The sequence below is a fragment of the Argopecten irradians genome, chromosome 13 (assembly GCF_041381155.1).
Source record: "Argopecten irradians isolate NY chromosome 13, Ai_NY, whole genome shotgun sequence".
Lineage (NCBI taxonomy): Eukaryota > Metazoa > Mollusca > Bivalvia > Pectinida > Pectinidae > Argopecten > Argopecten irradians.
In genome coordinates, this window is record NC_091146.1 from 28,637,150 (window position 1) to 28,653,187 (window position 16,038).

At 36.8% G+C, this 16,038-nt stretch overlaps 1 protein-coding gene across 1 annotated transcript; it reads right to left on the reverse strand.

Annotated features, from left to right (window-relative positions):
• Nucleotides 1–4,789: 4,789 nt before the first annotated feature.
• On the reverse strand, nucleotides 4,790–15,705 carry LOC138305483 (zinc finger protein ZFP2-like). The gene is made up of 3 exons (XM_069245722.1): nucleotides 15,379–15,705; nucleotides 12,832–13,279; nucleotides 4,790–10,929 (listed from the first exon to the last, which is right to left on the reverse strand). The coding sequence occupies exons 2-3, from the start codon at nucleotides 13,118–13,120 to the stop codon at nucleotides 9,782–9,784; spliced, it is 1,437 nt and encodes a 478-aa protein (XP_069101823.1). The 5' UTR covers nucleotides 13,121–13,279; nucleotides 15,379–15,705; the 3' UTR covers nucleotides 4,790–9,781.
• Between the last annotated feature and the right edge of the window lie 333 nt (nucleotides 15,706–16,038).

Consider the following 16,038-nt stretch of genomic DNA (forward strand, 5'->3'; position numbering starts at 1 on the left):
ACAGTTACACTCAGGACCACACTGGCTTCAATCTTATGTACCAAATGTGACCAGGATTGTGTCCGTACAATAACTCTCAGGACCACCAAGGCTACAATCCTTTGCACCCAATGTTTCCAGAAATGTATCCTTACAATTACACTCAGGACCACACTGGCTATTCAGGCATGTGGTTTGGAAATAATTTTTCCCACAGTCAACTATTTCAATTGATATATCACGCCACGATTTACATTCAAAATTGCGACAAAAAAATCGTTTGTTTGTTTTGTTTGAGTTTTACGGCCCATCGACAACTAAGGCCATTTAGGGCCAAACTACAAGGCAGACATTAGTAAACGATATAAACAAGGACTGCATCTAAAAGATCAGGATAAGAACAAGGCAAGTAAAAATTAAAACAAAATTGTAAATATTGATTTAATAAAAAGAGGTACATAGGATAAAATAGCTTTGGCTAAAACACATGAGAAAACTCATGCACAATGTTGACGAAACGATGAGTGTTGCGCTGACATGAATGTAAGATGAGATGAGAAAACGATCAAATTTTCTTTGTTAAACAAAAATTAGAAAAGATTTTCCTTAAATCGGAGACATAAGAAGCTTGATGGGTTCATAAAATATTTATTAAATAATTTGTCAATATTTGGTTTTGTTTAACATAATTATTGTCGTTGTCTTCCATATCTGTTGATTTCCTGGCAACTTGCAACATTTTTAAATGGCTCGCGTTTAAATAACATTCATCAATTTTACAAATTGTCAGTTAAAATCCGGCTGTCATTGCAATATATGATTTAACGAACGAAACAAAACTGTAGTCTATATTACATTAATATCGCTAATTGTTCAATGATATACAGAGTATGAATAACAAAGTATTTGATATATCTACCATTGACCTATGGATCAATGCGGACAGGAGAAACAAATGATTAAAAACATGTTCATATAAATTTAATACGTAGCTACATCGCATAAAGCACCATTTTGTTTGTTTGTTTGATTGATTACTTGACGTCCTATTAACAGCCAGGGTCATGTAAGAACGGCCTCCCATGTATGCGGTGTGCAGCGTGTATGAAGTGCGTGGTGTATGTTTTGGAAGTTGCGATATATTCGTATTCAATTTTCTCTTACTGTATAGTGGAACTGAACTCGATAATTTTTTAGCCCAATATATTAAGTGATTTCTTTTTAATTAGAATTTCTTCTAACAGATTCATATGCAAAGACACATTGCAAACATTAAATTTTCACTATTTTATTGCAGCTGGACATTTGGAACGACTTTTGACCACAGTCATGGCCGAAGCTGTACTGATATATAAATACAGATGTTTGATATGTACAGAGCCGGCAGAGGATACCAAGAAAATGGTAGATGAAGACGATTTACTGATAACATAACTATACGAATGGCTTTACTGGAAAATATAGTCGATTTCAAGAAATCGCTGTAGGTGATTCTGCAGCAGCACCTTTAACAAAAATCTCTCACATTTCCGTTAGATTTGAAATACAAACCAATACACATAGTCGATGAATCAGATTTTATTTAACTATATAAGGAATTTTTGTTCAATGATATCTCAAACAGGATAGATATAGCTAAAGACAAACTCGATGCTCTGAAGGCGAAATTCTAATCTGAGGTTGCAGATAAGTTCAGAGAGCAGAGAACAGCTATTGACTCGACGGAAGTATATCAACGCATTTCAGTACGCTGTTGGCAGGTCAAGAACAACAATTATCAGAACGTTATAGATTTTTTTTCTTCTAAGGGAACAAACGAAAAATCAGATATCGGGACATTACCGGCGTATAAATCAAAACGCCAAGAAAGACCAAATATGTTTGATATCACATTGAAGCTTTAGAGGCTGTGAAATCATGAAAATGACAACTATTGGAAATGTTGAATTCATCATGACACTTTTACCAGTGTCCCATCGTAAAGATTGTATTTTTCAAGTTTATTCATATCTTTCTATTATATTATTTTCGGCTGAAACTTCTATTATATTATTTGACATTTTCTGTTTAAAAAAATTGTATTTTTGCATGTCTATTGGAATATTTATTATTACGTGCACATTTAAAAAAAAATTGTTTGCTCTTAAGTTACATTCATCAATCGAATTTAACAAAATGCTAATTAATATTCGACTGTCATTGCAATTTATTATTTAAGGAAACAAAACTATAGCCAAGACCGTCAGTGTCATGTAAGGACAGTCTCATGTATGCGGTGTGCAGCGTGTACAAAGTGTGTGGTGTTTGTTTTTGGGAGACTGTGGTATGTTCGTGTTGTGTCTTCTTGTATAGTTGAAATGAACTGAATTTTTAAGATGAACATTCACAATGAGCCAATATATAGAGTGATTTTCTTTTTTATTCGGATTTCATTTTTACATGCCAGCTGGACATTTGGAACGACTTCTGACCACAGATATGGCCGAAGCTGTACCGATATATAAATACAGATGTTTCATCTGTACTGAGGAAACCAAGAAAATGATAGATGAAGACGATTTATGGATAACGGAACTAAACGTTAAAGGAAAGGTTTTATTCATTGAAGACAAACTCTAACCTAGATTACATAAATATCGCTAATTATTCAAACATTTTCAAACAAGTTTAATACGAAGCTAAATAATACATAGGACCATTTTGCTTGTTTGACTGATTAACGTCATATTAAGTGCCAGGGTCATGTGAGGATCACTTCCCATGTATGATGTATGTTTCGTGTATGTTGTGCTGGGTGCATGTTTTAGGAGACTGCGGTATATTAATGTTGCGTCTTCTTGTATAGTGGAACTGTTGCCCTTTTATAGTGCTATATCACTGAAACATGCTGCCGAAGACACCAAGCAACACACCCCACCCGGTCACATTATACTGACAACGAGGCTATGACGTATGCTTGCTGTTCCAATGAATGTTAGTTATAACAAGAGGTCCATGGGCATAACGGTCATCTGACTATTGGCACAATACAACACATTAAAGAATATAGTAGTGGCACACAATAAGAAGAAGTCTTTTATAATAAGGTTCAGGTTCTAATATATCGCCTTTTACAGTAAGTAAAATCACGGAAATTTATACCTAATTGAGATAGCCCCCATTGTTGAGATATGTGCAGCTCTTGCCGTATGACGAAAAATTCTCTTCAATTTATAGACACAGAAATAAAATAAAAGTTTAAGTATGATTAATTTTGTGCTTGTTACGCGAGTCACATACCCGTGTAAATGTATTAATAAACAAACTAATAAACTTACGTGGCCGTATTATGCCATTATGTATAAATTTACATTGAATGATTTGTAAATACACGTAAAACGTATAGTATTAGCAATTGAAATGAGGTTGTGATAGCACACATATATCAAACTTTACATCACGCGATTAACTTTTGAGATGACCCCCGTCACATTCACAGCTCATTCTCACATTCGCTCAGTTGGTGGAAATGTCTATCAAGATATATCATGACGTCCATTTGTAGTTAAACTTGAGAGGATAAGTTAATCATAATGTTAATGAAGAAGCAAGGTATAATATAATTGGTTGGTCTACCTACAAAACATGTTCATGTACTGAAATGTTATGAATCTGAGAATCATGTTTCTTGTTTTCTAGGTTGTGCTCCTGTCACAGATCATTCTGCAGCTAGCTCAAGTCACTCCCAAAATTTCACAGATGAAAAGTGTCAGGAAGTTCAAAAGAAGGAACCTATTACTTCGGACATTATCATGTTACTGGTCTACATACAAAACATGTTCATGTACTGAAATGTTATGAATCTGAGAACCATGTTCCTTGTTTTCTATTTAGTTCTCCTGTCACAGATCATTCTGCAGCTAGCTCAAGTCACTCCCAAAATTTCACAGATGAAAAGTGTCAGGAAGTTCAAAAGAAGGAACCTACTACTTCGGACATTTTTATGTTACTGGTATACATAAACAAGAGATCCCAGAGGGATCTTGGCGCCCACCAAAGAAAGATCTATGTCTGACAATGGAAAGAGGGATCTTTTCCCTGCTTTTCAAACTTTTTCAAACACATGACATATAAAATTTGAGACAGATCGCTATAGTACTTTTTAAGAAATAGTGGTAACAAACTTCAACAATGAAATCTAAGATGGCGGCCGGTTGGCCTGGTAACAAACTTCAACAATGAAATCTAAGATGGCGGCCGGTTGGCCATCTTGTTTACCGATCAGTCCCGAAAGGCATTTAAATGCATCAGTCCTAAAAGGTACTATGCACAACTAGGGTACAAGGGGAACCTACACATAAAATTTGAGAAAGATCCCTTGAGTACTTTCTGAGAAATAGCGGTAACAAACTTTAACAATCAAAATCCAATATGGCCGTCGGTCGGCCATCTTGTTTACCGATCGGTCCCAATTAACAATATGCACAACTAGGGTCCTTGGGGAACCTTCATATGAAATTTGTAAACGATACCTTCACTACTTTTTGTGAAATAGCGGTAACAAACTTTAACTATCAAAATCCAAGCCATCTTGTTGACCGATCGGTTCCAAAATGCAATATGCACAACTAGGGCCCTAGGGAAACCTATATATGAAATTTGAGAAAGATCCCTTCAGTACTTTTTGAGTAATAGTGGTAACAAACTTTAACTGTCAAAATCCAAGATGGCCACCTGTCGGCCATCTTGTTGACCGATCGGTCCCAAAATGCAATATGCACAACTAAGGCCCTAGGGGAACCTATATATGAAATTTGAGAAAGATCCCTGCAGTACTTTTTGAGAAATAGCGGTAACAAACTTTAACTATCAAAATCCAAGATGGCCACCTGTCGGCCATCTTGTTGACCGATCGGTCCCAAAATGCAATATGCACAACTAAGGCCCTAGGGGAACCTATATATGAAATTTGAGAAAGATCCCTTTAGTACTTTCTGAGAAATAGCGGTAACAAACTTTAACTATCAAAATCCAAGATGGCCGCCAGTCGGCCATCTTGTTGACCGATTGATCCCAAAATGCAATATGCACAACTAGGGCCCTAGGGGAACCTGCATGTGAAATTTGAGAAAGATCCCTTCTCTACTTTCTGAGAAATAGCGGTAACAAACTTTAACTATCAAAATCCAAGATGGCCGCCAGTCGGCCATCATTGTTGACCGATTGGTCCCAAAATGCAATATGCACAACTAGGGCCCTAGGGAAACCTACATATGAAATTTGAGAAAGATCCCTTAAGTACTTTCTGAGAAATAGCGGTAACAAACTTTAACTATCAAAATCCAAGATGGCCGCCAGTCGGCTATCTTGTTGACCGATTGGTCCCAAAATGCAATATGCACAACTAGGCCCCTAGGGAAACCTACATATGAAATTTGAGAAAGATCCCTTCAGTACTTTCTGGGAAATAGCGGTAACAAACTTTAACTATCAAAATCCAAGATGGCCGCCAGTCGGCCATCTTGTTGACCGATTGGTCCCAAAATGCAATATGCACAACTAGGCCCCTAGGGAAACCTACATATGAAATTTGAGAAAGATCCCTTAAGTACTTTCTGAGAAATAGCGGTAACAAACTTTAACTATCAAAATCCAAGATGGCCGCCAGTCGGCCATCTTGTTGACCGATTGGTCCCAAAATGCAATATGCACAACTAGGGCCCTAGGGGAACCTACATGTAAAATTTGAGAAAGATCCCTTTAGTTATTTCTGAGAAATAGCGGTAACAAACTTTAACTATCAAAATCCAAGATAGCCGCCAGTCGGCCATCTTGTTGACCGATTGATCCCAAAATGCAATATGCACAACTAGGGCCCTAGGGGAACCTGCATGTGAAATTTGAGAAAGATCCCTTCTCTACTTTCTGAGAAATAGCGGTAACAAGAATTGTTAACGGACGGACGGACGGACGGACGGAAGGACGGACGGACGGACGGACGACGGACCACGGACGAAAGGCGATTTGAATAGCCCACCATCTGATGATGGTGGGCTAAAAACATGTTCATGTACTGAAATGTTATGAATCTGAGAATCATGTTTCTTGTTTTCTAGGTTGTGCTCCTGTCACAGATCATTCTGCAGCAAGCTCAAGTCACTCCCAAAATTTCACAGATGAAAAGTGTCGGGAAGTTCAAAAGAAGGAACCTATTACTTCGGACATTTTTATGTTACTGGTATACATACAAAACATGTTCATGTACTGAAATGTTATGAATCTGAGAATCATATGTTTCTTGTTTTCTAGGTAGTTTTCCTGTCACAGATCATTCTGCAGCTAGCTCAAGTCACTCCCAAAATTTCACAGATGAAAAGTGTCTGGAAGTTCAAAAGAAGGAACCTATTACTTCGGACATTTTTATGTTACTGGTATACATACAAAACATGTTCATGTACTGAAATGTTATGAATCTGAGAATCATATGTTTCTTGTTTTCTAGGTTGTGCTCCTGTCACAGATCATTCTGCAGCAAGCTCAAGTCACTCCCAAAATTTCACAGATGAAAAGTGTCGGGAAGTTCAAAAGAAGGAACCTATTACTTCGGACATTTTTATGTTACTGGTATACATACAAAACATGTTCATGTACTGAAATGTTATGAATCTGAGAATCATATGTTTCTTGTTTTCTAGGTAGTTCTCCTGTCACAGATCATTCTGCAGGTAGTTCAAGTCACTTCCAAAAAAAGTTTTACAGGTGAAAAGTGTCAGGAAGATCAAAAGAAGAAACGTATAATTTCGGACATTATCATGTGACAGGACAAGGACAGTTTCCCATGTATGCGGTGTGTAACGTGTATGAAATGTGCGGTACTTTTGGTGTTTCGGGAGACTAAAGTATATCTGTGTTGTGTTCTTGTATAGTGGAACTCTTTTATAGTGATATATAAATAAGCATGCCACCGAAGACACCAAACAATACATCCCTGACGGTCACATTATACCGACAATGGACAAACTAGTCGCACTGCTCCCTATATGCTGAGCGCTAAGCAGGAGCACTACTACTTTTATAGCCTACAAGTGCCTCGGCCAGGGTAGAGAACTCAGTACCTCATATATATCTGATTGAAATACTGGGGCGAGCTCTCAACAGAAGGCCAAAAGTGAGGCAGTGTCATGTGTCGAGCGAGACATTAAGAATAACAAAGTTAATTAGTGCCAAATATGTATTACATACCGGTATAGTTTTGTATCTAATTTTTTTTTTCGTGATTTCACCAGTGTCCTGTCTCCACAGCATCCCCCACAAATACAGATTGGTTGTTCGTTTGATTACTTTAACGTTCTTTTAGCAGCTATGGTCATGTAAGGACGGCCTCCCATGTATGCGGTGTGCAGCGTGTATGAAGTGCGTGGTGTGTCTTGAGAGGCTGTGGTATATTCGTGTTGAGTTGTCGATTATTTTTGTTTGTTTGTTTGAGTTTTACGGCCCATCGACAACTAAGGTCATTTAGGGCCAAACTACAAGTCAGGCATTAATATTAGGATAAAAGATCAGGGTAAGAAAAGGCAAGTAAGGATTAAAACACAGATTGTAAACGTTTTTTTGATAAAAAAGGTTTGCATGTGATAAAATAGTTTTGGCTAAAACACACGAGAAAACTCATGCAAAATGTTGATGAAACGATGAAATGTTGAGCTGATACGATGATATGACGAGAAAAACGTTCATATTTTATCTAAAATACCAATTTCTTTGAGATAATTAAAAATATGATTATGTCTCACGGCATGAAACAAAGTGTACGATTAAGGTGGAAATAAACTTGATAATTTTTGAGTCGGCTGAACATTCACAATGGCCCACTATATATTGAGTGATTTCCTTTTTCATTCGGATTTCCTTTAAAAGATTCAAAGAAAGATACCATGCAAAGATTAACTTATTCATATTTTATAATTTCTTGCATTCCACCTGAACATTTGGAACGACTTTTGAGAGACAGATATGGCAGAAGCTGTAGCGATACATGAATACAGATGTTTCATCTGTACAAAGGAATACACAGAACCAAGACTTCTGCACTCTGTTGCAAATGTTTGTCATCATACATCGAAGGAAGACACCTGGAATTATATTTTGCAAAACATGTCAGGATTTGATTTAACAAATGTGCGTTTCCACAATTTATTTTTATTGACAGAACAGAACAAAACGATGTTGTGCAGATTGGACTAGATACGCTACTGGAAGAAAACGATAGAATATTTGAGAACTTATCACATCAATTGAAGATGCAAACAGAAAATTCATAACAGGAATTTTACTGATTAGACACTCTCTCTATATCAAAACATGAAAGAAGACAACATCAAGCTGCTGGTATAAACAGGACCTGGAGATGTACGACGAACAACTCAAACAATCCTGCCAGTCTAATACAGATATATTAACAAGCCCTGGAGATGTACGGCAAGCAACTTCAGAAATGCAACGTTCCAGCCAGTCTCATATAGAAATACAAAACATAGGCCTGGAGATATAATATTAACAACAAAAACAACAATTTAAGAGATGTACGCCAACGCCCCTGCCATTTCCATACAGAATTGCAAAGACGACCTGGAGATGTTCAACAAACAACTCAACAACAAATGCAAGATTGTAAGACAGCATTACATCAGGGTTCTAACATAGAAATATATGACACTGAATGTGAAATAAATTCCAAGATCCATATTTCTGTAAAACCTGTCTTAGGTACAGCCAGCTTCACTCCAAACCATACCCTAGAAGTCACATGAAACAGACTTTCAGGAATGTTACTCGAGTCAAGGTCATACCGCTACTAACCAGGAACAGGTAAGACTGTGGTAATGTAGAATGTTACAACTTTCTGGTGATGCTACACTTCGTTTGATTGATTAAATATGTCCTATTATCAGCCACTGTCATGGAAGGACGACCTCCTATGTATGCAGTGTGTAGCGTGTATGAAGTGCGTGGTGCATATTTTGTGATACTGCGGTATAGTCATGTTTGGTCTTCTTGTATAGTGGAACTCTTGTCCTGTTTATAGTACTGTATCACTGAAGCATGCAAGTCCATCAAAAAACCAAGAGCAGATAACTGCATATTTAAAGTTGAGCATACATGAGAGATGTATATTCGTAAAATTACAAGAAACATTGTAGCTGAATTCTAAGTATTGGAGAAACAAGAATTCTAACGAGGTCCACTTCCTTTCTTATTTCCCTTTTTTGTTAGAATTTTAAAATGAGAATGTAAAACAAGATTGGAAATTTTGTAGTCACAAAAGTTAGTAGCTAAAATAAACCAATGCATTCTCTAGTTCATTTTCAAAATGCTTGTTATCTTGTTCCCCATCATCATCCTAATTACCACGTGTTAATTGCCTATCACTGTGCTGAGATGGCAAAATAGCAAATTAAATCATCACTATTAACAAACATGGGGCACAGTGGCCGATTGGTTAAAATATCTTGCCATATTAACAAAGGCACTCGATCCCTGGGTCACTAGTTCGAATTCAGTGTGGGGGATTTGCCAGGTACTGACCGCTGGTCAGTGGTTTTTCTCCGGGTACTCCGGCTTTCCTCCACAAACAAACCTGACACTTCCTTACATGAACCCGGCTGTTAAAACGACATTAAACCAGTAAAACCCTATTTACATACATAACATAAGGAATATTGCATTTTCTGGTGCTGTCACTTCACCTTAGACGGTTGACATATTCTTTATGTTATTACTGTTTTAAGAAACCTTAATGTTTTACGGAAAGGTAGTGGGCCTTTTACTTAACTTTATCAGGTACAATAGAATCAGCATGGCCTAGTTCCCCAGTGTAAGTTTTGTTAACCCCATCTACAGTAACATGTTTTAACAGGTGATTATGTAGGTTTCCGGCCTGAATGAAACTTTCGCCGCAGAATCCACAACTGTACGGTTTGTCCCCTGTGTGTGTCATACGATGAGCTCTTAATCCGCTGGTCTCGGTGAAAGCTTTTCCACAAATATCACAGAGATACGGTTTTTCACCTGTGTGAACTCGAATATGTTTTTTCACAGATCCCGATTCACTAAATTTTTTACCACAGATATGACACGTAAACGGTTTTTCACCCGTGTGTATTCGTTTATGTTTATTCACTGAGCCAATCTCGGTAAACCCCTTCCCACAAATATCGCAGCTAAAAGGTCTCTCTCCTGTGTGGATCCTAAGATGCTTTTGTAAGCTCCCGGCACATGTTGAAGTTTTCCCACAAAACTCACATTTGTACGGTCTCTCTCTATTTTTAGAATGTATTTTACGATGAATTTGTACCTGTCCCTTCTGACTGAAATGTTTTCCACAAATATCACATCCGAACGGTTTTTCACCAGTGTGTGTTCTTTTATGATTTGAAAGTGTCGCCTGATCGCTGAATTCCCTTTCGCAGATATCGCATTTATACGGACGTTCCCCGGTATGTATAAGATTATGTCGACGCAAACCGACTGCTTGATTGAAAGCCTTACCACAGAGCTCGCATTTGTGTGGACGTTCGTTTCTATGCGTCTTCATGTGCGTCATTAAACTTTTCTCAGTTTTCAAAACTTTCCCACACAAATCACATTTCGGTTGCCTTGTATGTGCGAGTACGTGTCTATGATAATATACAGCGATAGTAAACGTTTTGCCACATACATCACAGACAAAACACTTCCCTTTGTGGCACTGCATGTGGTTCCCTAGATTCTTTGATGATGTAAATTGCGACGAACATATACCACATGTGAAAGGGTTTTCTCCATCATGCGTTTTGCTATGCACCAGTAAATTCTCGTTCGTCTGGAACCACTTGTCACAATATTTACATTTGAACTGCTTTTTTGATGAATTTGTGTTGGTAGCAATACAGTTGGCGGCCATCTTGTCTGGAGCTGAAACATCACTGTTTACTGTAATGAATACAACAAAGGATCTGATGAATATAGAGATGGATTGAATGGAAGAAAAAATTCATTTTCAATGTCTTAGATTTGATCTCCAGTCCTTAACTAGAACTAGCACTAGAGAGGATGACTTATACCCCGCAGCAAACATTCAGCAATAACTCCATAATAGGGGACATTGCAGAACTTTTATAGTTGACTCAACTCCCCTATATGTCAGGATTCTGTGCACCAAATTTCATTAAAATCTGTAGTTTAAGAGGGGTTCACCGGACAAAGACAGACGGACAGACAACACGATTCTAGTCAAAAAGTTTTGACTGCATGCATTATACATATATGTAGAAACTCCAAATCCAACCCTATACTGGGGTTTCAAAAGAAAAATTACATTGAATTTGATAAATTAACCATCAATTAATCTTTATTTCACTGATTATGATGACTGAAAATCACATTAAAATATGAAGTCACAATAAGCAGATGGCGGGACTGATCATTGGTTTGGTATCTCTACATTGACATATTGTTAGGGTCCATATAAATTTGCAATCTGAACAGTTTAGTCTGGGGTCGTAACGGAAGGTTAATTGTTTTATATATATATATAAAGACCATGTATTAAATTCAAAGAGTATTCTTGGTAATTTTTATCCCCAGACACTGTACCATAAATCCTAATTTTGTGCAAAACAATTTTGGAATTATACAGTTGTTATTTATTTTATTAAATTCCTTAAAGTGAACAGTCGGGCAAGGATGGCTAAAGTCGGTAAAAACGGTGTGAATGTATCCAGTATAATTTCTTATGAAATGGAAAAATAAAATCTCTCGTCAAAATCTGTCAGCGTACGAAGAAATTAATTTAAAGTCTGGAAATTCTAAAACATCCTCCCGGCTCACTATGTCCGTGGTTACATTTCCTCGCTTTCAATGCTTTCACCTTTTCTTTACTTTAATGGTCAGAACTGGGAAACTAAGCAGAACTTGACCGTCGTATTAATATGTGAGAACTTTTGGATGGCCAATGCACGCATTTAGACTGGTTTTCTTTGCCCGACTGTTCACTTCAATGATAAACAGCATATCTGATAGGAAGGTTTTGGTAGGCACTAATTCCATAGGGTCTGGCACTAGATGTGTTACCCTAATTCTAAAACACAAATATCTGTGTTCTATGGCCTAATTCACTTGGATTTACAGTACTGGGTCTGATTTATCGAAACAAAAAGGCAAACTGATGTTAAAAGAAAACAAAAGTTTATCTCTTATAGTTGTATGGTCTGCGACTTATTGTATTTTGCCCTAGAAAAAGTATTAAGAGTGTTCTACATATTTTTCTCCGCCTCTCTAAGTTTTAACTTTTCGATATTTACCGACTTTTGTAAAGTTTGTATTCGCAAAGTTATTAAACAATTAAATTAAAATATTGATATCTAATGTGTACAAAATAGCTCGGAAGTATCTGAACCGTTCCTATCTATTAAGATCTGTACGGGTATTGCCGATATTGACCACGTGATACGGCTCGGGAGGTTCTGATCTATATGAGTATCGCCAATGTCGGTCACGTGATGCAACTCAGTTTTCCGATATTACCCGATATTTTAAAACATGATGTTGACTGTGGCGGTTCTTTCAAAACATGCGATATTTCATTCGACATTTACTGCTATGTCAATAGTATTTTAGTGCTTTCATGGATCTAAACCATCATATATAAGCATCCATATCAACACATTGTATGTTTTATGAGAGTTTGTGATAATGAAAATTATAAGAAACAAAACTTAAATGTAACTTACTTATCAAAATGTTTGACTTTAGTCAGTTTTTGACTGGAGTTTGTATAGAGAAATCTGGGCCAGGTATAATAGTGACATTTTGGATGAAACAGATCAAAATTACCATTCTCAGCATGATCCTCTTGAATAGATTCTCCACGCTTTGTTTCATCCTTAGCATCAGTTTGTTTGATGGTATCAGATCGTTGCTGGGAAATATTGGTCACTAACATGTTCATATGCTGATCAAACTGAGAGTCAGGCTCAGTTGAGCTCGACGGTGATAAACCACAAGAGATACCCGATTCATTATCTTGCGACCATTGGTCCCATTCCTTTTTTAACTGCAGATACATACTATGCATTACAGCCCTATCCCCCGGCAGGTCAGCGACAGACTGTACATCCGCCATACTGGTCTCACTCTCCAAATCTGATCATGAATGGACGACTCCGTTACTTTTATCCTCCAATGTAATTGGTTATCCTACTACTAACTATAGCAAGTAGACACAACTGTTCCCCATTTCATATCAATTTCCTTTGCTGGTCATTTCAGTTTTGTTCACCATCTGCAGTTAAAAAAAATGAAAATAATTTATAGTAATTATTCTCCAATCAGATTCCATTTTCAACTATATTACTTAATTAGCCCTCTCTTGCATGAATTTCACACTTGATCGTAAATTGACCACAGCAAATGGAACACCAACCAAAATTTCAGTACCCTATATCATACTGGTATACATAATATCTACAATGCAGCTTCACAACATTTGTGAAAAATACTTTTTCTTTACAAAAATAAAAAGGATGCAGCCCTTTATGCCCAAAAGAGTGAAGCACTTCTACGGTAACACATATAAATGTAAATTGTATGTGAAAATGTAATAAACCTGCAGGGGCCTAAGGGCCTTAACGGTCATGCGGACTACCTTGGCAATATTCGAATAGGAACATAATTAGATATGGTATCATTGTGGTCAATCTGATTTGGGATCAACCAGAGTTGTAACAACACTTTGTCAAGATCTTATCACGATTGTTTAAGGCAAGTTTCAGCGAATTCACACTTGAGAGGAAATTCAAAATGTGTTTTAAAGATGGTGGTTGTGGTGTCATTCTTAGATTTCAGATCAACCCGACAAAAAACAACACTTTGACATGACCAAGTCAGGATCATTTCAGGCTAGTTTCAGCCAAATTGCACAGATAAAACTTGAGAAGTTCAAAATGTGTTTTCAAGATGGCGACTGTAGCGGATTGACCTGTAAAATAACAACGCTTGGTCTGCATCATGTCAGTATCATTTCAAGCCAGTTTCAACCAAATCACATTGGTAGAACTTAACAAGAAGATCAAAATCATTTAAATGTGTTTTCAAGATGGCAATTGCTGTGGTCGCCATCTTGGATTTCAGATCACCCCTAAAAGATGACAACACTTTGTCAGGATCATTTAAAGCATATTCAACAATAGAAGTTGAGAAGAAGTTAAAAATGTTGATGGCGGCTGTTACGGCCATCTTGGATTCTGGATAAATCCTATGAATAAAAATATTTTATCAATACCATGTCTGGATCATTGCTGTCAAGTTTCAGCCAAATTGCACTAATAGAACTTGAGAAAAAGTTCAAAATTTGAAAAGTTTATGGTCAGTTATGCGCATAATACAAGCTTATGGGAGGTAATAATTATTAATTCTACGTTGTGCAACATTGTACATGCACTTCATATATTCTGATTGTAGCACTTTTATAATTCAATCCCCCATACCCCTGTACATGTACATGTACTATTACATTGTATATTATTTCCCCATACCCCTGTACATGTACTATTACATTGTATATTATTTCCCCATACCCCTGTACATGTACTATTACATTGTATATTATTTCCCCATACCCGTACATGTACATATTGTAATTTTATAATTAATTCCCCATTACTTACATGTATATACATTTCCCCATACATTGTACATGCACACTTTGTAGACTTTTATAAATTAATTCCCCATACATCTGTACATGTACATGCATTGTACAGTGTAGTACTTTTATAAATTAATTCCCCATAAATCTGTACATGTACATGCATTGAACAGTGTAGTACATTTAGTACTTTTGTAAATTAATTCCCCCCCATACATCTGTACATATACATGCATGCATTATACAGTGTAGTACTTTTGTAAATTAATTCCCCCATACATACAATGTAGTACTTTGTACATACACTAAAACATATAGTATACCATAATACATGCATGCATTATACAATGTAGTACTTTTGTAAATTAATTCCCCCATACATACAATGTAGTACTTTTGTAAATTAATTCCCCCATACATACAATGTAGTACTTTTGTAAATTAATTCCCCCATACATACAATGTAGTACTTTTGTAGATCAATTGCCCTATACTGTGACCTGTACATGTACACATGATAAGAAAAGTACCGTGACCACGACCTACGGATCACTATATGTATACGTGTACTATTTACTGTATCGATGGCGATATCGACGTTACGTAAGTTATATTTATAGAGTATAGACAGATCAACAATAGCCATACCACTTAGTGTATTTTAGTAGCAAGTACATGTAGGAAGAAACGTAATACATGAACAATTAAATCTATTAAACTCTATAACCACTCACCATGCCGACTGTAAACCACAGCACAATATATAAACTTGAGTATGGCAGCCATATTGAATTCTATGGTCGATCTCAGTTATACGGTTTGACTGGCATGGTTGGACCTACCTACATGTGTAAGCTAATTAAATACCGTGAATAAAAGCCGGGTCTGGCGATTTTATATTGTTTTCAGACGATCTTTGACAAAGACTTCATGTGCCAGTATCAAAACTGTGGGTCTGTTAGGGGTTCTATGACTTTCACAAAGGGTCAAACCGGTTGTTCCAAATAAACGAAAACGCCCATGGTGACACAGGTATTCATAATAAACGCATGGTGACTAGCCATCTATAGAAGCGTCTGGCTACACGTAGCCGTATTGGAAACATTTATTACATGTTATTTCATACATAAATTATGTCTCTGAATATAAACATGTACATATATATAAGTAGATCTCCTTTATGAGATATTTGTGCATGGTATCGGCATCTTAGTGCTGTACAGGTGCGTGTTGCCCTACTTATAATTAACTCAGTAACGGTATCAGGGCCGACTTAGTAGATTTTATTTGGGGCGAGTTGTCGTACAACGCATATTTTTACTTGATTACATATTGTATGACTACTTCCGTGAAACCATGTCGTACAACACTTCGATCATTTATGTTAAGAAATA